Here is a 25,439-nt window from a genome sequence, read left to right on the forward strand (position 1 = left end):
CATGTGACTGGGCTTATGAAGGCAGAGTTTCAGTCCTGGTTCTGCTGCATGCTGACCGTGTCATAACTCACCTCCCTGGTCTCTAGCTGACTTCCTATGCTAATGAGGGAGTGGGTGTCTAGGACCCTAAAGTCCCTATCTATTTTCAAAATTAGCACTCTACTCTCCTCCATTAGATGCAAATATTGTTTGTTCAGGTTGGTCTGCTCATGGTTTACCCATGGACCAGGAGAATCCCCACTTTATGCTGCCAGCCCAGCCTGGGGTGTCCTCTCTTCCCCATTCACCCTTCAAATTCACTCCAACCATCAACACCCACTTGAGACTTAGCTTCTTTGTGAAATCTTCCCAAACTTCTTGGACTGGCCATCCATTGGTTATCTCTTCCTCAGCCGAACTCTCATTACATTTTGCATTAGTACCGCTCCATACAGCACTGGATTTAGTCATTTATTGGACTCACTTTCTGAAGTATCCCCTCAACTAGACTGTACCTAGTGAAGACAGGCTGTGTACCTTATACTTTTCCAAGCTCCACCTTTACTGACTAGTTTAGTGTTGACTGATTGAGTCTGAAATAGAAAGAGTTCTTCTGGGCTTCCTTCTTAGATCTGTCCATTAAATTCAGACTAATGGAAATATGAAAAATCTGGATTTTTCAGGACCTTGGAAGTAACCAAGTTCTCCAGATTTTGGCCCCCAAGAACCTAAAACATTGTAGTGTGAACATTCTAGTTTGGATCTCTTGGAAGAATAGTGATACAGCGTGGTGAAAGACCAGAAGGTCCCCAGAATCCTGACAGATCTGCAAATTCCAGTGAAGGGTCCAAGTATGCAAAGATGTCAGTTTTTATAGCTCCTAAGATAGGCCCGTTTGTGTGTGTGTGTGTGTGTGTGTGTGTGTGCGCGCGCGTGTGTCTGTGCGCACGCATGTGTAAGGTATGCATAACCTAGAAGATGAAAACTGGTCACAATCACAGTGGTTTAGAATATGCTATGACCCACAGTGGCAGAAAGTATCAGACAAAATAGGAACAACAAAATTTCATGATTCCTGGGAGATGGAAAGGAGACAATAACTGGACTAATCTAAAGCCCTATGAATTAAAACCCATGTAAATACAAATGTATGTGTAAATCCTATTGCTTATTCTGACATTCTCTATATGACGAGAACCCTTTATTCTGTAAATATGATACTTAAAAAATCTGGGTTTATAAAAAGAGATAAATTGGGGGCTATTGTTTATAAAAAAAGAAGACTTCATGGACATATGCTTAAAAATAAGCTCACATTCTGAGGCTTTAAAAAATAAACGTCTAAAACTCAATTTACACACAGCATTTTCAAGAACGCAGTTATGTTTTGACTGAAAGCACACTTGTGTTTTACTTACAGACTTCTTGGAGGTGTAGTATAGTCCTTTGACAGAGGCAGCCTTGGATGCCCATTTACACTTCTCTGTCCCTCTACCTGGAAAGGGAATACTCACCATAACAAGAGTCTGTGACCGAGCAGGAGGCGGCGAAATCTATCTGTAGGAATGAATCCTCGCTCACAGCAATGTCTGTGGTGACCACATAACGGGTGCTGGCCTTTTCGATGAAGACTAGGGCATCACCAGTAGAGCCACACACAGGCATCTTGGTGCCTCCAGGGTGAAGCAGCCATTTCCTGCTGTCCAGAGTTGTGAAATCATCCTCCAAGACTGTATTACCAGAAATATTTCCTCCAATAAGAATCTGAAATATATTTTTTAAAAAACAACTTTTCAATTTGGTTTCGAGATAGGAGAAAGTTCATTCCTTTTTGTTTGTTTGTTTTTATCTGTCAGATTGCTCAGAACTGGCATTATACAGCAAGCATAATGTTAGAGGGCCTTTCAGAATGCTCCTGTTTATGTGGTCTGCTTGCCCCTCTGGCAAAAAGCTACAGAAACAAATCGAAAGACTGACAAAACCATTCACAGCCTTCATGGGCCAAATTGTGCCTTTGGAAACTACACGTACCCAAGCTGGGAACGCAAAGTTTGGCTTACATTATTTTCCATGTAAAATTTCTATTTAAGGACAGTTGTACCCTAAGGCATTTCAGTTCCAATTCTTTGCATGGATTCTACCGTTTGTTAACAGGTTCTTTGAGTTCTATTTGATATGCATATTATTATGTATGAAGATCCTTTAGAACTGTCCATAAGGATGTTAGGGAGATTTATTTATTTTTTCTTTAAAGGCTAGGAAAGAGGATTGGGCAACTACTGCATGTGGCACCAATGCTAATTTGCACATTTTCCTTTTCGGAGAATTATAGCCTCGTATCACACTTGATAAGGTCCCTCTATCCATATGGCAGAATCCTCTATGAGCAGAACCTGGGCCTTCTGTTGCGTCGTTTGTTTTTATAGGTTCAGGCAGTTGAAGGAATAGAGAATGAAAGGAACCTAAATGCCACATCTAATCTAGCCGTGTGCCCTTGGGTAAGTCACCCGACTGTGGGTACTGGGCTTCCTCTACTGAGCGAGGGGTTGGACTAACTGCTTTCTAAAGCCATATTTAGCTCAAGTGACAATATTGTAACAGTTAATCCTGAAGGGACTGACCTGGTCGATTACCCAGGGACTGTAGAAGTGCCCATTTTCAGATGGTTGCCACCAGCGGAGACGTGTAGAAGCAGAACGGGCTTTCAAAGGTATCTCCAGGGCTATGTACCTGCCCACGTTGCTGGAGTTGCTGAAAAGGAACTCTTGAAGGAGACTCCACGAGAGGCCACCATTGAGAGAATATTGCAGAAGCACAGGTTGGCTCCTGGGGTCTGGAACACCTTTACCACATCCCAGTCTCATGAAGAACTGCACAAATCTGATACGAGTAAAATCTACTGTAGGCTTTTACTTGAGTGAAAATTCATACCATTGACAAAAGACAAGTGCACAGGATAATAAGGGGAAGGCATACCTTTAATGAATATCATGATTTAACGAACGTCCAAAGCAATTGTTTCAAAGCCTGACTTCCCTTTTTAATGTGAAAGGGAGTTAATAAAATGTGAAGTCTGAAAAAGGCTATTCTGTACCCATATTTATATTTGGCACCCCTCCAGAGGGGAGAGTCTGAGGGAAGTGAGCATTCACTGCACCCTCTGGCTATTCTATAAGAAGATGGGAGGGGTCCAAAGGCTGTCCAAGTTTGGGAGTGTGTATTGCTATCTATTCAAGATAAATTTGTATCCTTGCCCTTAGTATCTGAAACTGGAAGAATGTAATCAATGTAGTTTATGCCGTTTATTGGCAAAATCATCCATTCCCTGGTTTTACCAGTAGTTTTCCAGATCTCATATTGTTGGTTTTGTGAGACACATTTAAATTCACCAGTTGTAGCACCTCTTTGTGAAAGGCCAGGCATCTTTTGGAAGAGGTGTGTCAAACCTGAGCCTCTTTTCTGTCTTTTGTGCCAGGGGCAGGAGAGCATGAGTGTGGGGTGGTGGTGATGGTGGGCTGTGCCAGCCTCTGACTGTTGCTGGGTCTGGGCTGGATGATACTGGCCATCGAGAACTGTGGCAGTCAGCCAGTGGCAATCTTCCCAGCTGGCAGGGAGGTGGACAGAGCGGCAGCAACCAGTTGGGGTGCCAATGAAAACCAGCTCACATGTTATCTTTGGCAGGCGAGCTGCTGGTGCCTGGTCTGGCCGCTGTGCTAGCTGGTGATGCAGAATAAATTTCATATGCAACCCAACACACATACCCAATTATGGACGCATGTCAAACATACGAAATATATTGGGGCTTACAATAAAAGTCAGCAGTGCCATATATAAAATCATGCATTCTTCATGGGTTCCTCCCCTCCCCCATCTCCACTAACTGGGCATTCATTTACCTCATAACCCTGAGAAAATTGGGATTTTATATGGAGGTCAATATATGCAAATCTTATACAGCATGCTACTAAGATGAGATAAATAATGGAGCTTTTAACATTGGATTAATGACAAAAATACATGGTTAGTGCCTTGTGAAGTTTATATCTATAAAAACAATAATCATTTACAGAGAAACACTTTTAGCACATTGTCTACTTGTATTGGGAAAATGTTTATATTAATTTATAGATAAACCATGTTAGAATTATTTGGAAAAATCTCATAATTTCTAAATTAGAGAACTCAGCTGCCAGTGATAAATCTTAAAGAGAAACAAATTAAACTACATGCATTAAAATAGGATGGAGATAAATAAAATCTTGCTTTCTATAACCTTAAAATTATTATCTCATAGATAGAGTTATATTTTCTATGAAGCATGATCAAATTTATAATTCAATAAATGAAAGATTTAGGAGGAAGAAGAGGATAAATATGTTACAGTGTATGTTAAGATACTCTGAAATGTTTCAAAAGATGAAACATGATTTCTTTGTTTGCTTGCAAAAATAGGTCAGGGTTCCATTTTATACATGTTAAACTGTATTTTCTATTTTACTGGCTAAGTTTTTGGCTCATCAAATGATCAAGGGATACACATCTTGACAGGACATAATCCTCTGAGCCAGTTTAAAATGTTTGTTTCTGAGTGACTGTGCTCAATTTAGAAAATGAGTGCTTTGAATGTATGAGCAAATCATTGGAAAGAAATGCTTATAAACAATAAGGCTACACTTTAGATGTTCTTAAGTTGCTAATGGATATAAAATTAACTGTGAATAATTTGTGGATGTATTGTATTTCAATTAAGCTTTCTCCTAAGAATGGTAAATAACTTCTAAATAGTCCAAGTGCTAATGAAAAGTATTCTGTAGAAGGTGGATAAAGAAGATGCAACATTACTTTCTTGAAGTTAAAGTGAGTTAAACGTTGTCACTCCCTGGTCATCCACCATGTAGAAGACCAGGGATTAACCTCTGTCCGTTTAGCTGCGTTTCATTTCTGATCCAGTTATTGTACAAATCTCTCTCAGTTTTAGAATGGAAATTATATAACTCGTGTCTTAATGGAGTCTTTGACAAGAGAGAAGCTCAGCATTTACAATGGAAGGCCTTGTCCTTGAGATCTCTGCTTCTTTCTGTTTTGATTATGTTCTGCTACTTTACATTACAAGGTGGCTCTTCAACAGCATTTAAAAATGATTACCTAGCATGTGATAAATCCAGATCTCGTGTCATCAACATGCGTAAGCCATCTTCATTGAAAAAGAGGTTGTTTCCACTGGAAAGGATTCCACACTTCCGAGATGGCTTTCCACCACTCATTAATAAGAATCTATCAGATTCTAGCTGACCTGAAAAAAGTGGAAAATGTGGTTTACCTATGACCCCAAATACAGTCATATTATTTTTTTAAAGGAATATAGTAAGTGCTTTGTGCAGTTTTAATGTATGAAGTCATGAATATTGAAGTCATATATTTGGGGGATAAGAAGTCTCTTCAACATTTTAGCTTGTTTGAACTGTTTAACATTGGCTGTATGATTTAAGGGTTCACATGACATAGGGAGGAGGCCTTTTCCTGAGTATCTATGGTCCACCCAAATTGTTCCCTCTTTCTGCTCCTCTGCACTGCAAAAAAAGACACTGGCTAGTCAGAGTGGTTCAGCCCAAAATTAAAAAAGGGTAATGAGACCTTTCCACTGGCTTCTTCACTATGTCCTTGTTACTGAGAGGACAGTATCAGGCCAGTGTTATATAATATTTTAAAAAAACACAATTTTAATGGGAGAAATTTCAGTGTAATTTAATATTTCCTATTAAATAATGTCTTTCAAAACCAGCTTGCCAATCTCTTTAGATATTCACCTTAGATCTAATTTACTTTTTTGATTGTGGTAAAATGCATATAACATAAATTTTGCCATTTTTACTATTTTAAAGTTAATGGTTCAATGGCTTTCAGTACATTCACAATGTTGTAAAACCATGTTGTGTTGTGCTAACTAGCTCCAGAATTTTTTCATCACCATAAAGAAAATCTTGTACCCATTAAGCAGTTACTGCCCATTTCCCCCTCACCCAGCCCCTGACAACCACTAATCTTTTTTCTGTCTCTATGGATTTGCCTATTTTGAGTGTTTCATAAAAATGGAATCATGACATGTGGCCTTTTGTGTCTGACTTATTTCACTTAGTATGATGTTTTCAAGGTTCATCTATATTATAGTATGTATCATCATTTCATTCCTTTTTATGGCTGAATAATATTCCATAGTATTGATATACCTAAACCTAATTCTAAAATGTACCTTAAAACCATAGATATATTATAAAAAATTTACAGACAACTTGGGAAAAAGAAAAAATCTTTTAATCCCACTATCCTAACAGAGATAGCTATTACATTTATTTAAGACTTCCTCTTGTGAGAATGTTTTTCCACTATTATCAGAAAGCATATCCAATGGATATACAATTAACTGTGAATAATTTCAATCATTAGAGCACATACATTTTTCTACTTTGTCACATATCTTCATACATAATGACATTAGATTCTAGGTATAACTGAGGTGCATAAAGTGACAAAAGGCTGCATAATGAGTTGGTGATAAAGCAATGACAATAATTTATATTTCTGGAAACTTGCTCCTTCTACCCAAGATTAACCCTCTATAGACATTTTCCAAAATTATCATTGATCAGAAATTACATGTGATAGAAAAAAATGGCTAAAATAGCCTTAGTTCTTCTCAATTACAGTCTTGTTCACTCTCACTGACCATTGTTTCAAGAATGGAACCCTATGAAATTCAGAACTAAATGAAGGCTTGGGTGGTCCCAAACGTAGTGATAAATAATGAAATATCAGAGTGGAACTTAATGATTACTTCTACATTACAAATTATGCTTAATGTATAAGTTCTTTCACAAAGCTACATAGATTTTATATGAAGAAATTACCTTCAAAATCATCCTTGAGAAAATCAGGATTTTTGGTGCTTATTTTACAGGTTGGACCTGAGTAGCCAGGATCGCATATACACTTGGTTCCATTGATACAACTCCCGTGTCCGTTACACATCTCTTCACATTGGGGACCGATATAAACATTATCAATGGCCCATGTCACTGGCTGAGAGCCAGCAGGATAAAATCCTTGGTACCATCTGAAACGCACAGATCTGGAAAAGAGATACAAGCCCTTCAAAATCTAATCAACACATTAATCTAAGTAAGCACATCTGATCAATGAGCAGTGGGCAGTTACTACCTCTGCACCACACTCAAGAAGTACAAAACATGATTCAACATCTCAGGACCATAAACTCCATTCCTCAAGCTGCAGGATTTTGCCAATAAAGTTCCTGCTTTCTATAAGCCCTTCCCAATCCTATCACTATGTCAAAATTCCACTTGAGCTTCCACCTTTTTCAATATTGACTTTTCTTGGTGAGGATTTTTCCATTAAATACTGTCTATGTTCTACATAACTAATCTTTTTTTTAATGGAGGTAAAATTCACAAAGTATAAAAGTAATAATTAACCATTTAAAGTGTACAATTTGGTGGTGTTTAGTACCTCCACAGTGTTAGCCAGCTATCACCTCTATCAAGTTCCAGGACACTTTCATCACCCCAAAGGAAACCCCGTGCCCATTCTCCCCTACACCCAGCCCCTGGCAACCACTAATCTGCTTCCTGTCTCTGTGAATTTACCTATTCTGGATATTCCATATAAATGGAATCACAGGCTATATGAGCTTTAATGTCTGGCTTTAGTCACTTATCATAATGTTTTCAGGGTTCATCCATGTTGTAGCAAGTATCAGAATTTCATCCTTTTTTTTTTTTAATTTATTTATTTATTTTTGGCTGTGTTGGGTCTTCGTTTCTGTGCGAGGGCTTTCTCTAGCTGTGGCAAGCGGGGGCCACTCTTCATCGCGGTGCGTGGGCCTCTCACCGTCGCGGCCTCTCCTGTTGCGGAGCACAAGCTCCAGACGCGCAGGCTCAGTAGTTGTGGCCCACGGGTCCAGTTGCTCTGCGGCATGTGGGATCCTCCCAGACCAGGGCTCGAACCCGTGTCCCCTGCACTGGCAGGCAGACTCTTAACTACTGCGCCACCAGGGAAGCCCTCATCCTTTTTTTATGACTGAATAATATTCAATTGTATGGCTATATCAACTTTATTTACCCATTCATCAATTGATGGACATTTGTTTTGTTTCCACCTTTTGGCTATTGTGAATAGTGCTTCTGTGAATATTCGTGTACAAGTATTTGTTTGAATACCTCTTTTCATTTTTTTTTTTGTAGAATCACAGTGGATTTGCTGGGTCATATGGTAAATAACTCATCCTTTAATTTCTCTCTCTTCCATAATTTTGATGGAATTTCCATTATTATAGTTATCACAGCTGGAGGTATTTAAAAGCACACTTATTTGCCTCATTGGCTATGAGCTCCTAGAGGCCAATGCTCATACCTCTTTCTTTTTTGCACCCTTTCACGGTGCCCAGTACAGTGTTTCACACATAGCAGATGCTCAATTAATGTTTCTTGAATGTCATTTGTTATGGAAAGCCTTAAAAGACAAACTAGGGTGTTTTGGATTTTATCCTATTGGCAACAGAAAGTCCCAAAAGATTATTTTAAAGAGAGGAGTGACAAAGTCAGATTTATTTTTAGTTAAATGTCTCATTTCTCAATTTCTTTTTAAATGAAACACAATTTTCCTTTTTACTTGTAAGATGATTGCCCTATCATGTTGCTGACGATAAGTTAGCTCCTTAGAAATAATCTACATATTTAGGTAGCAGGTCAGAAATAGTTGAGTATATTTTATTATGTACAAAACTCAGTTCAAAGAAGATAGACTTTATTTCAGAGGAGCTAGATATAGAGATGGCATGTGCACTCATATTTGTACCCTGTGAATCTGTCCAATTTTCAATTATATAGAAACCAAATTCAGAATAGTTCTTTTTATTTGAGAAACAGAAATTAGAAGTCAGTATTAGAAGCATTTACTAGACTTCTAAAGTTTCGCAGATAGTAAAGCAGATGGAGTCAAGTTCCCACATATAATTTTAACCCTAATTTCATTGCTTATATCAAGACTCCAACTATATTAAGCTGCCCCCAAAATGCCAGTTCATAATTAACTTTTATTTTCTAATACTTGTCAGAGTTTAGTCTTGGCAAGAAGCACTTCCTACCTTTTGAACTTTCAGACTGCTGAGTTGAGGGAAACGGCTGGAGTTTTCCTTTGAACAAAGCCTACATGGAATTTGTTTGAACTTCTTATTTATTCAAATGTTCTGAATACAAATGAACCACCTTGGTTGGATATTTATTATTGTTCACCTGTCTTGACACAGAAACTGCAAGCACTATGATAAATGGGCTGAAGGGTCTGGTTTCACTGTGGTTCCCAGTCTGCTGAAATCTTATTTTGAAAATTTCTCACTGCCACCCTCCCTGGTGAATGTCAGCGTCTGTTCTCCCAAGCCAGTGGTATTGAAAAGAATCTGTTTTTTTAATGTAAACTTAAAATTTCAAGCACACAGCAGTGCTTTCATTAAACAGGGGTTTTGGTTGACTCATGAAACTGCATAAAGCAAAAAAGCAATTAGGAAGTTTGAAAGACAAAAAGACTCTAAATGAAAAAGACACAAGGGTGATGTGAATAAAATTCGATGGAAGCTCAATACTTATGCTTTAAATGTGAATTGACTATATGTAAAGGCAAGAAACAGCCATTTCTGCACCTGAAACATTTAGTATAGTTTTTTGGTACCTAGTGTCCTGTGAGTGCACAGAAAAAGGCAATTTAAACACGGGTAATATATTTCTTTTAGCATATAGCACTTGTGCCATTATTATGTACCATGCTGAATACAGACCAAGGAATGGTTCACTGAGTTGGAGAAAATTTAACTTTTGCCTTCCAGCAATTCATGCCTGTGTGGGTCTTAAGAAGAGCGCTAATTGTTTTCCTGAAACAAGGACTAGACAACATTTCTAAGGCAAATTCTTCTCTTTGTAGAAACATTTGAAGGCAGTTTGAAAGGTAGGTTTATACCACTGTGAGAGTGGGCATGCCTCCTTAACAGATTTACTTTCCTTTCACAGAAATGAAAATCACATGGAATGTAAATAACATGATGGTTTAAGTTCTGTACCTTTATAATTAGAGGAGGTATATTTTAAACTGACTCCCAATATACCAGTCGGTGAAAATACAGATGTCTGCATTTCTCTCGTTCAAATTACATCTCCATGCCTTATGTGTAAGCACAGCCTGGTGGACAAAGCCAACTGGTAATGATACAGGCTCCATGATCCTGGAGCACTGTCCTGGGGTGGGTAGCTTCATTTAGTACCTCTGGTTGGCAGTGACTGTATATCATACGCCTTTAAATCAGATTATTTTCATGTGGGAACTTGCGGAAGCAAGTCTCAGTTGTTAAGACAATCTAAAATCATGGCCTTCACCCTATCTTTAGGGTTGTTTTCTATTTAATCTAATTCTTAGCTGAGCAACTGGAAGAAATTAGTGGTCCACTGAAAAGGAAACCTGGAGCTTTTCACAGTACCATAATGATCATGGATATTGGTCATAGGAGCCGAAGTGATTGTTTATCCAGCCATTTTCCCCTGCCTTCACTGCCCATAAGCACAGATTTTTGGCATTTATGTTTCTGTTGCAACACTTGGCCTTCTGGCTGTAGCTGATTTGCTCAGATTTTCTTTTCTAGAAATGTAGAATTAAGAGTTCCAGAAAATGAGAGCTGGAGTTTGCTGACTGACGTTAATACAGCATGATAAAAAGGAGGATCACGAACTTTTGCTGATGTCCCCAAACTTCCGGAGTGGAGTCCATGCTCTTCCCCAGTATTTTTCTAATAAGTTCTTCCACTTTTTCGGTAAGCCTCTATTTCTCACAACATATGATCTTAAATAACACAACTAATTTTGGATAAAGAGTTTTTCCTAAGCTATTTCCCCCTGCCCAATTCTTCCATAGACAAGTTCACACCCCACCCCCGAACACCCCAATAGCAGCTTTCCAGCTGTGCTGGCTGAGTCATCAGCTCTATTTATTCCTGTGGTCTTCAGAGATTCTCCTTGCCTCCCTCAGCTATCACTTCTAAAGAATCTTGAGGATGTTTTACTTAGTAATGCTTGTTTTTAAAAAACAATTAGATTTTCTAATAGAATAATTAGAATAATATCCTGGTGTAATAGTAAGAATTAATAAATGACTTACTTGATAACACAAAATATTAGAGTCTTTAGCAATCAAATTATAAAAATTTTGCTAATGATATGATGAGGAGTGAATGGATTTATGTTCAAAGAGAATGAAGACTTGTGAAGATACACTTTCACCCTTTTGGAAAAGTACTAGGTATTAGGAGTTTTGCTTGAAGACTCAAGACTTCTAATTATGCTGAGTTTCACATCAGGAATGTAAATCTATCTCCATCTTGAAAGTATGATATTAGTACTTCCTTCTTTTTTTGGCATACCCTTAAGTTGTTTATTCTGAGAGAAAAGACAAATTCTGAGGCAGACTGCTTTACTGACTTCCTCTCTTTGTTCACTTATACTATTAGTTTTATTTTTTGAACTATACTTTTCATTTCTATTGGAATTGAAGTCCTTTATCTCCAAATAGCTTTTCAACAGAAGAGTCAAATATATGTAACAAGAATGCTGAGAAAGGTTGAAAAAGTAGAAATGCCTGGGGAAAGAGCGCTAACAAATTTTTTTTTTATGAGACACCTGGAATATTCTGCAGGCTTCCATCCTCCACACGTGCCCTCTCCTTGCACGAAAGATGCAGGCAGATGTTCGAAAGTAAAAATTCTAACTGCATTTATATTGTGAGGTAGGGGGCAGAAGGGAGACGGATTATAACACTAGGGGAAAACCATATTTCTGTTGCTTCCTAATTGATCTAATAAAGACCCATGGGGATATGAACCCCAGGACGGGGTGCTGCCCAGGGTGTGCTCCTCTAAATCTATCTTCAAACTATGAATTAGTAGTATGTCAGTGCAGTGTCCTATGCTTTAAACATCCACTGATCTACTTTCAGTGGAGAACTGAGGAAGAAATGTAAGGTGCAAATTTCCCTGATAAAGTGGCAAGGCAACCGTGACATCACGGAGAAAACCGTGAAATGAGAAGAACATGGTGCGAAGCAGCAGGTCCTTACCCGCAAAGGTGCAGCTTCCCAAAGTGCACAACCTCCCTCCTCCAGCCCTGGGTGGTCCCCGCGTAGTAGGTGCTGCTGGGGTGGTGCTCCGTGGAGCACAAGGAGCTCACATGGCCGCTGCTGTGGTAGCAGAGGGGGAGCAGCAGGTGCCAGGTCGCCCCAAAGTCCCTGGAGAACTCCAGTCTGACTGGATCGGCAGAGGAGCTATCAGTGGAGCATCCGACATTGATCTTGGTGAAGAAGAAAAAATGATACAAATCACCTCAGAGCAACGAGCCTTGAAATGATTCACCACGTCATTATCTTCTCCAGAGTCCATTTTCCTGGGAACTGTCTTGCTGAAATACTTAACACTATGAAATTCTGTTTTGCCTGAGTAATACTGCACATTACTTTTAAATAATACTTTTTCATAAAGAACCTCAAAGGGCCTCATGAAAAATTTACTTTCCCTCATTTGATAAAAAGCTAGGAAGTGAATAAGGCAGAGGTTGGCATGGAATTCCAAATTTTACCTTTAGCCCACTTTCACTGCCAAGCCAAGCAAATCGTAATGAAAAGACTGCTTCCCTAATTCTAACCGTTAGCTTTTTCTCAGACTGCTGGATGGAAAGAAGACCTTCTACTTTCCTTCTTGGGATACCTTCAAATAATCCCCAAAGTTCTGCACATGGAGAATCTTCAGTATGTTTTCAGTCTTAAAACAGAACAAAATACAATTATTGTCACTATTTCCCTGGCATAGGGAGAATATTCTCAGAAAGACCTTTTTAACCATTAGGGAAATAACCACTCCATTCCTTTTTCATACTTTCAAGTGAATTAAACTAAAACTTAAATAAAGCATGTGATTCTTTCTATGAAAAAATTTTCCCACTTCCAATTGGGGTTAACATTTTCTTGCTGTCAGAGCCACCAGATATACTTATATAATATTTGTTGTTGTTGCTGAACTTACTCCTCTTACCTTCTGAAGAGTAAACTATTGACATTTGATAAACTTTTCAGCTACAGGCATTTGTCTCTACCTAGATTCTTCTGATGACAGAACTCTTGAAAGGGCCACAGGGATTACTTTTTATTAACATTTAAAGCATAAATGTTAGAAAATATAACAGAAGGTTATATAAGTAACTTAAAATAAAATCAGAAAATATAACAGAAAGCTTAAAAGAGATAATCATTTCTCCACTATGGCATCATTTGGTCTCTGACTTTAAGATGAAAGAAACAACTCTAATTTAGAGGATGCAGACAGTTAATCTAGAGCAAATATTCAAAATTTTTGTTGACGAAATTAGGCACTGTCCAATGGTTGGTATAGATTTCAGCTATGAAACAAGTATCTTCGAAAGTTAATGGGGCCCTCCCGGAAGGCCTCGGGGCACAGAGGTCCCACCCCCTGCGCCCAGAATGGAGCCCGCGTTTCCGCAGAGCTGGAACTCCTGGCTCGGGGTCTCTTCCCTCTGCCATCACTGAACTGCCCCGGAGCCCGAGGGGAGGGCGGCCTCACTGAGGCTGCCGGCTCTGGAGGGGCCCCAGCAGCCGAAGCCGCGACAGTCCTGGGGACCGCGGACCGGATCACTCATCCTGGGTTAAGCCAGCTGCCATGTCATGAGGACACTCAAGCAGCCCTAAGGAGAGATCCATGTGGCAAGGAACTGAGGCCTCCTACCTACAACCACGTGAGACATGAAAAAATGTTCAACATCAAGAATTATTAGAGACATGCAAATTTAAACTACAAAAAGGTATCACCTCACACTAGTCTGAATTGCCATCAGAAAAAAATGTCTGCAAACAATAAATGCTGAATGGGTTTCCGAGAATGGGTACCCTCCTATGCTGTTGCTGGGATGTAAACTGGTAACAGCCACTAATCAGAACAGAATGAAGGTGCCTTTAAAAGGTAACAATTGAGCTACCATATGATTCTGCCGAACCACTAAGGGGCCTATAACCCAAGAAGACCAGAATTCAGAAAGACACAGGCACCCAAACGTGCACTGCAGCAATATTTACAATAGCCAGACATGGATGCAACCAAAATGTCCATCTACAGATGAATGGACAAAGAAGAAGTGGTCCATGTACACAATGGAATATTAGCCATGGAAAAGATGAAACAATGCCATTTGCAGCACCACAGATGAGCCTAGAGATAATCATACTACGTAAAGTAAGTCAGAAAAAGAAAGACAAATATCCGATGATATCATTTACTAGTGTTATCTAAAAATTGATACCCATGAACATATTTCCACAGAGAAAGGCCCATATAGACTTAGAAAAAGGTGAAAGGAATGGAAATATTAGGATGTTGGGGTTAACATGCGTTTAATAATTCATATAAAATATATAATCAAGAAGGACCTACTGGATGCCAAGGGAGGTCTACTCAATGCTCTGTAATGACCAACATGGGAAAGAGTCTAAACCTGATTATATATATGTATACGTATGAATGAACCAGATTCTGTACACCTAGAACAAACACAACATTGTAATCAAATTTATTCTGATAAGAAATAAAAATTAAATTAAACAAGAAAAAGAAAAAGTTAATGGGAATTCCCTGGCAGTCCAGTGGTTAGGACTCCATGCTACCACTGCAGGGGGCATGGGTTCTATCCCTGGTTGGGGAACTAGGATCCCTCATGCCATGTGGCGTGGCCAAAAAAAAAAAAAGTTAATACTATTGAACCCTAGCACGATGTACCTTTGGTTCTGCTGATTTTATCTAAGCTTTTGAAATATATAAATGTTTTTCTTTTATACATTATTAGTTTGCTGTCTTGAAAAATATAAGGAGTCCGCGAATATTAATGAAATACCCAGAAATGATAAGAAACAGTATAGTATTATTTTATCTGTAAAATTCATGACACCATGATAAATATTATATAAATGTGATGGCATGGTATAGTTACATTGACCTGGATCCTAAGTAATATATAAAAATTGTGACTATAATAATACCAGAATACTAGAATAGTATGGTCCTTTTCATTTTTATAATGTTTGAAATAATCGATTTTGACAATTTCCCATTGTAGCAGGTGAGGAGATTATGTCATAAATAAAAGTGAATTATGATGTAAAATCTCTTTTGTCCTTGTACAAAAATGGAAAGTCATAATGCATGAAATCATCTGAGATTTTCCTCCTCTTTCCTAGCTTTTGTTCAAGACAAAATTTAAAGCATTTCTTTTTTTTTTTTTTTATTAATTAATTTATTTATGGTTGTGTTGTGTCTTCGTTTCTGTGCGAGGGCTTTCTCTAGTTGTGGCAAGCGGGGGCCACTCTTCATCGCGGTGCGCGGGCCTCTCGGTATCGCGGCCTCTCTTGTTGCGGAGCACAGGCTCCAGACGCGCAGGCTCAGTAATTGTGGCTCACGGGCCCAGTTGCTCCGCGGCATGTGGGATCTTCCCAGACCAGGGCTCGAACCCGTGTCCCCTGCATTGGCAGGCGGATTCTTAACCACTGCGCCACCAGGGAAGCCCCTAAAGCATTTCTAATAGAACAAAATCAAGTACCTCAAATTGTATGATGGTGTTCTCATTCACATTCAGATCACGAGTAGTAATGGAATGCTCACCAACTTCATTTGAAACAAACACCATAGCTGAATCTTCCTCGCTGTTATACAAGAAAACAACAAGGAATCCATTTAGGCAAAAGATCATTGTGACCTGTATAGAGCAGGGGTTTTATTTTTACCTTCTCAATTAAGTACTTACGGCGCTCCTTTGGAAGAATATGGGCAATAAAGACCAATGTTACCACCAGGGTAGAAAAACCAATTGTCTTCTCTGGGCCCAAAGTCAAAAGTATCTAGAAGCATCACAGGGTTGTTTAAATTATTTCCATCGATGATGAAGTCATCAACAATCCAGATTTCTTCTTTCTTACCTAAGGCATTTTTGGATAAAGCAAGTTTTTTCAATGGTGAAAATCAGATGGACATTTTTGCTCATTGGAAGAAAGTAAAGGACAGAAGGAACTCAGTAACAACTGGTTAAACAGATGCCTTCTAGACAAAGTACAAACTATGTAACAGTGTGTTTACACTGATTAAAGTGTGAAAAAATTAAGCTTTCAGTGCTATTAAATTGACATTGCATGGAGCAGCTTCACTAATTTCAGAAGGCTGGTAAGAGTCTGCTGCCCTTCCCGTCACAGCAGTGCCATGGACCCTCCACCAGCAAGAGTGGGCTTTGAGTTATGCTTTCACGGTTTAGGGGACTCTGTAAGACACCGGAATCTCTGAGTATGGGTGGTCAGCCTATGGATTTAGAACTGAGTTACACTAACTAGTCTATTCATGGAGTAACTCAGGACTTTTTAGAGTCAACCCATGACTTAGAATCATGCTTCCTTCAGGCTGAAGGACCATGGCCATTATAATACTGGCTTGATGCACAATTTTATTTAGGTGTTAAAAACTACACAGAAGAAAATATTCTGTGTTATATAATACTTTATTTTCCCCTTAAAGCGTTTCAAAACTTGTATGTTTAGTTGAAGATATGTGGGAACATACAGAAAACTAGGAAAATCACTCCTTAGGCTGTCAGAGAATTTGACTCAGCGACTTTGGCAGGGTGTTTAAGGAAGATATTACTGAGTAGATAAGAAGCGTGAGCTCAGTGCTTTTGTAAAGCATTGCTTGAATTGAACTGGAAACAAGGTGATAAGACCATACCAAGCAGAAACAAGATTCCTCAAGGATGTTTCTTCACTGATTCCTACTTTTAGTAGAATTCTTACAAAATATTAAAAAGGATCTGTAAATAGGAGCCTGTAGAAACAACCTGATGATTTAAATGAAGTCACATGTGCCTCTCCCTCTCTAATCCTATCTCTGTTCTAATCCTAGTAGCTTTCTTCCCTTTTCTTATTTTGGAAGCAGTTGGTGAAAACAATGAAGAACAACTGGTGAGCATTCCAAACATAACATGAAGACAACTATCTTCTGGACTGTGAAACTGGTTGCATTTCTTTTTTGGACTTTTCCTCAGCGATTATACAAGATTATTTTTTCTGTTCACAGTAAATTAAAATTCTTTTTTGACTTACTAGTTATAAAGGAAGTATTCAGGTTAAATTTTAGAGATGGAAATACATTTTTCTTATCCATTCCTGTGTTACCTCTGCAAAGAATCTGCTTAATATGATGTCTCTGTGCTTACTTAGGCCATTAAATGCATGATTTGGTAGAGTCTGGTCCTTTATAATCAGTAGCTAGTAGAATTACAGGAAGCAATAAAACATTACAAATTTGTAAAATCGTTTTCTGTAACCACCATTAAATTATACATTCACGTTAGCTTATCACTGAGGCAAGTGTATGTGATAAGAATATTTTATCTCAGGCACTATCTGCTTTGTGTCAGTCCCTCTCACTTTGTCACGGCTTTTGCTGTAATGTTGTTCTATCTCACTAATGAAGTGCCATACTCAGAAGAACTACGGGGGCTTCCCTGGCGGTCCAGTGGTAAAGAATCCGCCTTCCAATGCAGGGGACACGGGTTCGATCCCTGGTCGGGGAACTAGGTTCCCACATGCCGCGGGGCAGCTAAGCCCATGTGCACGACTACCGAGCTCGAGAGATCCCACGTGCTGCAAACTACAGAGCCCATGTGCTCTGGAACCCGCGTGCCACAACTAGAGAGAGAAAACCCGCACGCCACAACTAGAGCACGCCGCAATGAAAGATCCCACGTGCCGCAACTAAGACCCGACACAGCCAAAAAAAACCCCAAAAAAACAAAAACACATAAATATTAAAAAAAAAAGAAACTATGTATTCCTAAATAAATTCAGTAAAAAATATAGTTACAACTGATGAGTACCTAATGGTAGAGCTGGATTAAGTTTTAAAAACCTTAGCTCTGTGACAGGATTTAGCTGTATTTACATCAAGAGAACTTACGAGTCAAGCCCGAAGATAATACATAGTCAAGTATGAAGATAAAGATATATAAAGCTAAATATTCCTTGAGACTCCTCAAAAGCGAAGCATGTAAAAGGTGCTGTGGACAGCGAAGCCACTCAGCTGACAAACCCTTCCTCCACACCTTAGGAGCAAGCATGCTAACGTGCAGCAGTCAGTTTTGATCACAGGAGAACATGTGCATTTTTACCATTGTTATAAGGTTGCCAGAGTCTGAATCTTGTAGCGTTGGTTTGGGCAGTGTATGGCAAGGGAACATTAATGAAAAGTATGTTGGTCATTTGAGGAAAGTAAAATTCATCCATCAGGTGCCAGGTGATTCCTCCATTGGCGGAGAATTGTAATAGAATAGAGTGGGACCTCTCTGGGGTACCTAGAAAGAAGGTAACAGAGGCGTGAACACATCATTATAAAAATGGGGAAATGGTATGATCTTAGACTATTTTTTTTGCATCGATGCATAAGCTGACTTATATTCACATAGACACCTTAGAGTCCAAATGCTTCCGAGGCAACTTAAAGTGATGATGGGTTGGGATTTCTGTATAAATATATCTCAAAACACACACCAAATCTTGCATTTTCACACAATAATATCTCCCTCTTTTTCTCAGATATGAACACATATCTTTCTGTATTTCATTTAGGAAATATTACATCAAAATTTTTTGATTCTACAGGCATCACAGTTCTACAAAGGGCCAAACATTTAAATCTCAGAATACACAGAAAATCTACTTGAGAATTTATTAGATCCAAATGGCATTATTTGTCAAGAAAATTAGTTAATATGAAAGGTCAGAATGACAGAGTTGACTTTTGGGGTTCACTGTTCACATCTGTGAAAGAAAATCCCAAGTTTCCATAAGTTAAATTTTTTAAATTTAAATTTCTTACGGCTAGAAAGAAGTGGTGGAAAAAAGACTCAGGGACATGATGATAAATTTAACTACCACAGGACTAGTATGATTACTACATCTGTATGAAATTATTATAAAACAAGTAGTTATCTTACCCTTATATTAAAAGGAATATATATTATAGAACATTTGTGAACACTATGTACTCAAATTTATGTTAGCTCTCCCATATAACAAAATTTATAGGCCTCAAATCTGTTACTTCTCTGTGGGGAAATTTGCTTGAAGGGAAATAGTGAATTCATACTCATAGAAATGACTTACCTTTTGCTATAAATCGAAGTGAAAACTGGACATACATTGTATTGGTACAGTCTAGATCTCTTGAAATGAGCATCCGTAGTCCTTCCTGTAAACAAAAACACATATGTTAGGCAATCTTATTTCATTTGCAAAATTATTTTCCTTTGATTTTATACATCTAACTTACATTAGCTAAATGATACATAATGATCAAGAAGCAATACTCGGTCCAGTTTGGAAGGAAAAATTGATCATTTCCCCTTTCAATGGCTTTCATTTCCCTATGCCTAAATAACAATATTTCATTGTCTCAACTCCAAGTCACACTTTGCTGTGACTTATAGAAAGCAGTGCAAGAATGATAGCACTGCATATCTACAGGCCTTTTTAAAAAACAGCCTCCTTTGATCACAGCATGTTGTGAGAGGAATAACGAGGAAACAGACGGAAAATGTGCCAAGTGCTCCTGCTGGAAGCTGGGAGCTGATAGGTAACTTTTTCAGGGTTCCAAAGAGTCTTAGGAACTTACTCATTTGCGTGCTGTGATGGCCCTGGGAAGCTCTCATTCAGGCTGACACAACACCCTCCAGTGGGTCAGGTTAAATAAGGCATAACTAAGCAAGCCCCCAAGCCCGGGCTGGAACCATTCATGCAGAGAAGCCAAGGAAGGCGGAAAGTGATCATTTTGGCTTTAGTAATTTTTTCTGCTAATTAACTATTTCTGGTTGCCTGGGATTGACAGCTCCATAGCTTGTTTTCTCCATGCGTACACAGGGTTGCGGTGACAGCCAGTAAAACAGAACTTCACTACGCAGATGTCCTAGGTACAAACAGGCCTTTCAGTTTCTCAGGTCTGACTCTGAATGAAGTGGCTCTTTGGTGGTGTGGGGCTGTGTGATACTGAGTGGACATTGTCTATCGATTTCTTAATTATCAACTAACAAATACCAAATGGAATCTTAGGTAGAGAAAGCAAATTCTTCCTCTTCTTCTTAACATTTATTATAGAGTACATTCTTCAATAGCTGAAAATTTTTAAATAGGACTAATTTTGTAATAGTAACCATATATTGAGTGCCTACAACATGCTGGGTTCTAAAAGAACCACTTTACTCCTTTAAAAAGCACCTATCGCTCCTAAGGGAAATATATTATTATCTTCCTGTTGCAGATAAGGAAACAAAATCTGAGAGGGACAGGAACTTGCTCAAGATTGCAAAAGTGACGATAGCAGGATTTGAACCTAGATATGTCAGATTCTGAAACTTATCCTCCACCCTTTAAGATACCATTATTTTGTTTATTAAATTATTTTTTGGTTTGGGGAGAGATATCCAGCTAATGTTAAATTTAGAATTTGAGAATCATTTGATATGGTAATGAAAAAGCAACTGCATTTATACCCATCCTTGAACTCCACAAAGCATAGTTTCAAACTTCCTGGATTAAAGGCTGCTGTGTAAAAGCCTTATATTTCCAGTCTTATTTTTCTTTTATCATAATAACTCACTGCCCTGCACAGTCCATGATGCTTGATCACTGCCTGTCCTTCATGTCTTTATGTCCTTACCCTCTCCCTCATACACTTACAAACATAAGGCCTTGGATGTTTTTATAGCTTGGCGTCATGCAGAGGTTAAGCTTATGGGGAAAGGTGGCTTCTTCATCTTATCAATACAATGAAAAAGCTTTGAGGCGGGTAGTTAATAGATCCAGTTCATAAATATCCCTTGACAACGTCAAGATAAAGGAATATGATTACTCTTCCCCCTTGATTATGGAATGTGAGTATAAAATTGTTCCCATGGGTCAATATAAGTCAGCCATAAAAGAACCCATTTTATAGCGTATCTTGTAGGAGCTATTTTTAAAAATTTATTTATTTTATTTATTTTTGGCTGCATCGGGTCTTAGCTGCGGCCCACAGGATCTTCGTTGAGGCAGGCGGGATCTTTCATTGTGGTGCGCGGGCTTCTCTCTAGTTGTGGCGTGCGGGTTTTCTCTTCTCTAGTTGTGGTGTGCAGGCTCCAGGGTGTGTGGGCTCTGTAGTTGTGGTGCGTGGGTTCCAGAGTGCGTGGGCTCTGTAGTTTGTGGCACGTGGATTCTAGTTGAGGTGCGCGAGCTCAGCAGCTGTGGCCCGCGGGTTTAGTTGCCCTGCTGCATGTGGGATCTTAGTTCCCTGAACAGGGATCGAACCTGTGTCTCCTGCATTGTAAGGCAGATTCTTTACCACTGGACCAAGGGAAGTCCCTTGTAGGGGCAATTTTGTTGAGAGTTGGCATGATCTGTAATTATGAAAGTATCTTTCTTTCATATTTTAAATTTTGTGTATAGTTAAGCACTTGATAATTGCCCAGTGGAACTGTCATGCCCAGCTTCTGCATATATTCTAGTTCATACAGATGTTTCTTTTCTCATCCTCTTCCAGATTCAGTAATTCATGGTGCTAAATGGGAAGCTATTGTAATAGTGGATGGCACTCCTGAATCTATAAACATTAAAAGGAGCCTATCATTTCCTTTTTCACAAAAGAATGCCTTTCTAGGTCGAACTACAACCTACTGAATGACACACGCTGAGCCCTCCCTGCATCTTGCAGAGCTGACAGATAATATGTCCAACACATATAATGCTTGGCTGCCCTTGCAATTGGACGGCTAAAGGGAACACATAAAAGACTATGTGTCTTCCTTGTTTATAGGATCTAGAGACCAGTTTAATTCTACTGCTTAAAAGTTTATCAGGTAAAGATATTTGAATCACAGGACTTTATCTTTTTTGGTCTTGTCAACTGCTTCAAATAGATAGTGGTAATGAGAGCTGAAGCCTCAGACAAGACCTAAAAACACACACACACAAAAACAGTAGTTTCCACCCTGAAATGTCCTGCCTCAGTTTTTTTGGCCCCTTAGAGCACTCAGGGACTTGTAAATCTCTCTGACCCTTGAAGTGTTTTTTTCTATCTCATCGAAGACTTGAGAAGAATTCTGGATTCACACAAGGATGATAGCCAGCATCTATTAGCTATAATTGAAAAAGTTCCAGGGTGTCTAATTTTCTAAGTGTTAGGTGTTAATTATTAAGGATGTACAGAAACCCATGCGGATTTTTGTTAAAGATTTCATTTGCACACCTAGATTAGCCGATTTCCCCAGCTGAGTGAGACAGGTTGTAGCATGTATTTGCATATGAATATGTGCCAGCTCAGCACAGTTTCACACAATTGCTTAACAACCCTCTAACCAACACCTAGGTCGAAATACAAAAAATACACTAATGATGTTTGAGAATGTTATTTGATTTGGCTTAAATGTTTGGTTTTCTTAAAGTCACCAAATGGTTGTATTGGTAGGAGGAAAAGAAAGAAAGTGAAAGGAAAAAGCAAAGACCTTCCGTAAAATCAATTAAAAAATATTCTAAGTTAGATACTTAATTACACATAAAATGCTACATTCTAGAAGTCAAGATTCTAGAAATAGTATATATATAATTTTTACATATATAATTCCAGCAGAGAGTAAAGAAGGTCTGATTACCAAAGCAAAGGAAAAATTTTATGCCTAAGGGATCATAAAAAGTGACTGCAGTGAATATAAGAGGAAACATTTTTTGTTGTTGTTGATGACATGAGCATATTCATGTTCCTTATGGAAACTTTTTTACTGAAATATAAATTACATAAAGGAAAGTATCAAATCATGATGGAATTATCACAAGGTAACACAGCTATGTAATTTCTATACAACTCAGGAAACAGAACATTACCAGCAGTCCAGATGGCCCCTAATTCTCTCTTCCAATTTATACCTCATTTTCTTCTGCCCAAACCACCACTATCCTGACTTCTAAAACCATGATATGTCCTAGAAGACAATAACTGTGTATAAAATACTACATCATCTGAACAGAAATGCATGTGTGTGGAGCAGTGAGTGAAGTAGGTAATTCAGTGGTAGTGAAGAAGAATCTTATCTGACCCCTTTAAAAATGAGCGATGTTCCAGATTTGATGGTTTCACCATTCAGATTCCCCCTCTCTGCACCATATACTTCAGGCCAAAGGTCGGGATGTAAGTTCCCATTGAAATCATCTTTAAGAATCGAGGGCAGAGGAACGACAGGAACACAGTAGGTTCCACCAAAGCCCCGGTCACACCTGAGAAAAAAAATGAGGGGAGAAAAGGCATTACTTGTCGTGAGATCAAGAAGCCATCTTTATCTCTGCATTACAAAGAAAGAAACTGCCAGTTTTATTAACTTACACACAGCGTCCAGCATCACAAATCCCTCGTCCTGAGCACATCCAAGGGCACCCCGAGGCCAGCACAACGTTATCAATAGCCCAGGAGTCAGCCCCCACGGTGTAGTTGGCTTGGATCCATCTGAACCGGGTCCTGGGAGAGCTAAGCAAAAACAAACAAACAAACAAACAAACAAAAGAAAATGACCAAAAAAAAAACCAAACCACACTTGGTTTGAATGGCAACCTTCAAAGCACGAAAACATTTATTTTAATTCTTTCCCTTTAAAGTGCCCTCTCTGGGTGCCAGTTCCCTCTTTATTTGAGACACTTTGTTTTCATACCAAGTAAAGGATGTTGTTTACTCCAGACCCACAAACAGGAGAGTAGAAAACATGCTTTAAAAATATTTCACCATTTCTTTCATACAAGAGCCTCTGAACACACGTGAGATGGGAGAGTTACTTCAAACTATCAATTTATTCTGTGTTTGAACTACATGCAGAACCTTAGTTTTTGCTTTTAGGCTTTTACTACTTTTCAGTACTGGGAACGAGACTGAGGATGGTAAACATGAGTATAAGTTGGAATCTTACAAAGGTCTTGCCGTGAGGTCTACTGTTCCCTAAATAGTTTCTGAGGTAGTCAATGGAAGCCCCATCCAACTTCTGCCTCTATTTTGGTTCCCGAGGGCCTGGCTCCCTTAAAGGGGAGGACTAGAATGATGTGATGTACTCCCGTGTTTTTTATTGTATTTGCAATCTGTTATTTGGAATGTACTGACAGAAGACCACTTTATCCAGAAATATGTGCAGCCTTACCAAACAGCAGTCTCTCTCATTTAGGAACAGATTGCACAGCAGAAACGTGTTAGTTATTTGGAAAGCAGAACACAGTTGACTTGAAGCGGAATTTCAACAGTAAAATCTCAAGTGCTATAGTTTCCCCTACACAAGTTCTCCTTCAGTGCAACACAGCTGCCAGCAATGGTGGCTCTGAAACAGAAATCTAGTCACATCAACACTCAGCTTAACACCCTTGAAATGGTTCCCCAACACATGCAATGTCAAGGCCAAACTGCTAATAAATACACGGCCCCTTCATCATCTGCCCTCTTCCCTTGCCTCATCTTCCCCTATTGCCTCAAAGTTATACTCTGATAGCATCGAATCCTTGCATTTCCCCATAAACTCATGTTTCTTCTGGCCTCTGGGATTCTATTTCAGTTTACAACAGCACATATGCCCGTCCCCCACAATGAGCCCTTTTCACTCAGACAAGCTCTACTCACTTATTTAGACTCAGCTCAGACATCAGCTCCTCCAGAAAGCTCCCTCTGACCTCCCCAAACTGAGTTAGGTAGTATCTCCCTGTGTTTCAATAGTATCATTGGGTTTTGCTTCTGTTATCATTTTATAACATAACTGTTTAGATACCTGTTACCCTAAATAATATATTTGGATCCTGGCATCAACTTATTCATTTTGTGTCAGAGATCTAAAACATAACAGATATTCAATAAATGTTTGTTGAATAAAAATAAAGTGAATAAATGAGCTACAAGTTAGCACTCTTTAAAGCTCTGTGGTCCACAGGAAACTATTTTGGGTTATATACTAAAACGCTTTGATTTCCTGTGTTTGTTTGTTTTTTTTTCTGCCACTTGTTTGTGCCTCTCTGAATCCAAATTGAACCAGGAAAATGGAAACCACTGTAAATATTTAACACAGAGGGAATTTAACACAAGGAATTGGATGCACAGTTCATGGCAGAGCATGGGGGCAGTGAGGAAACCAGAGTTTAACAAAGTCAGGAAGCACTACAAGTCCAAAGATGGAGGGACACAAGAAGAGATGAGGTTAGTGCCCAGGGGCCAGTGTCACATGGAAGGATATCTCGGGGGAGCTGGAGCTGCTGAAGTTGGCCAAGATGCA

The 25,439-nt window shown here is 38.9% G+C and overlaps 1 protein-coding gene across 3 annotated transcripts in view; it reads right to left on the reverse strand.

Annotated features, from left to right (window-relative positions):
• The window catches only part of RELN (reelin), a 529,785-nt gene that overhangs the window by 56,196 nt on the left and 448,150 nt on the right, over positions 1-25,439 (reverse strand). For all 3 annotated transcript variants that reach the window (XM_007177312.2, XM_057550217.1, XM_057550216.1), the window contains exons 35-45: positions 23,528-23,668; positions 23,244-23,421; positions 19,288-19,372; positions 18,294-18,476; positions 15,888-16,059; positions 15,684-15,786; positions 12,148-12,377; positions 6,885-7,105; positions 5,125-5,272; positions 2,601-2,859; positions 1,494-1,743 (exon numbers count right to left, since the gene is read on the reverse strand). In XM_007177312.2, the coding sequence (XP_007177374.2) occupies positions 1,494-1,743; positions 2,601-2,859; positions 5,125-5,272; positions 6,885-7,105; positions 12,148-12,377; positions 15,684-15,786; positions 15,888-16,059; positions 18,294-18,476; positions 19,288-19,372; positions 23,244-23,421; positions 23,528-23,668 (1,970 nt within the window). The remainder of the gene's footprint in view (positions 1-1,493; positions 1,744-2,600; positions 2,860-5,124; positions 5,273-6,884; positions 7,106-12,147; positions 12,378-15,683; positions 15,787-15,887; positions 16,060-18,293; positions 18,477-19,287; positions 19,373-23,243; positions 23,422-23,527; positions 23,669-25,439) is intronic.

The sequence above is a fragment of the Balaenoptera acutorostrata genome, chromosome 7 (assembly GCF_949987535.1).
Source record: "Balaenoptera acutorostrata chromosome 7, mBalAcu1.1, whole genome shotgun sequence".
NCBI lineage: Eukaryota > Metazoa > Chordata > Mammalia > Artiodactyla > Balaenopteridae > Balaenoptera > Balaenoptera acutorostrata.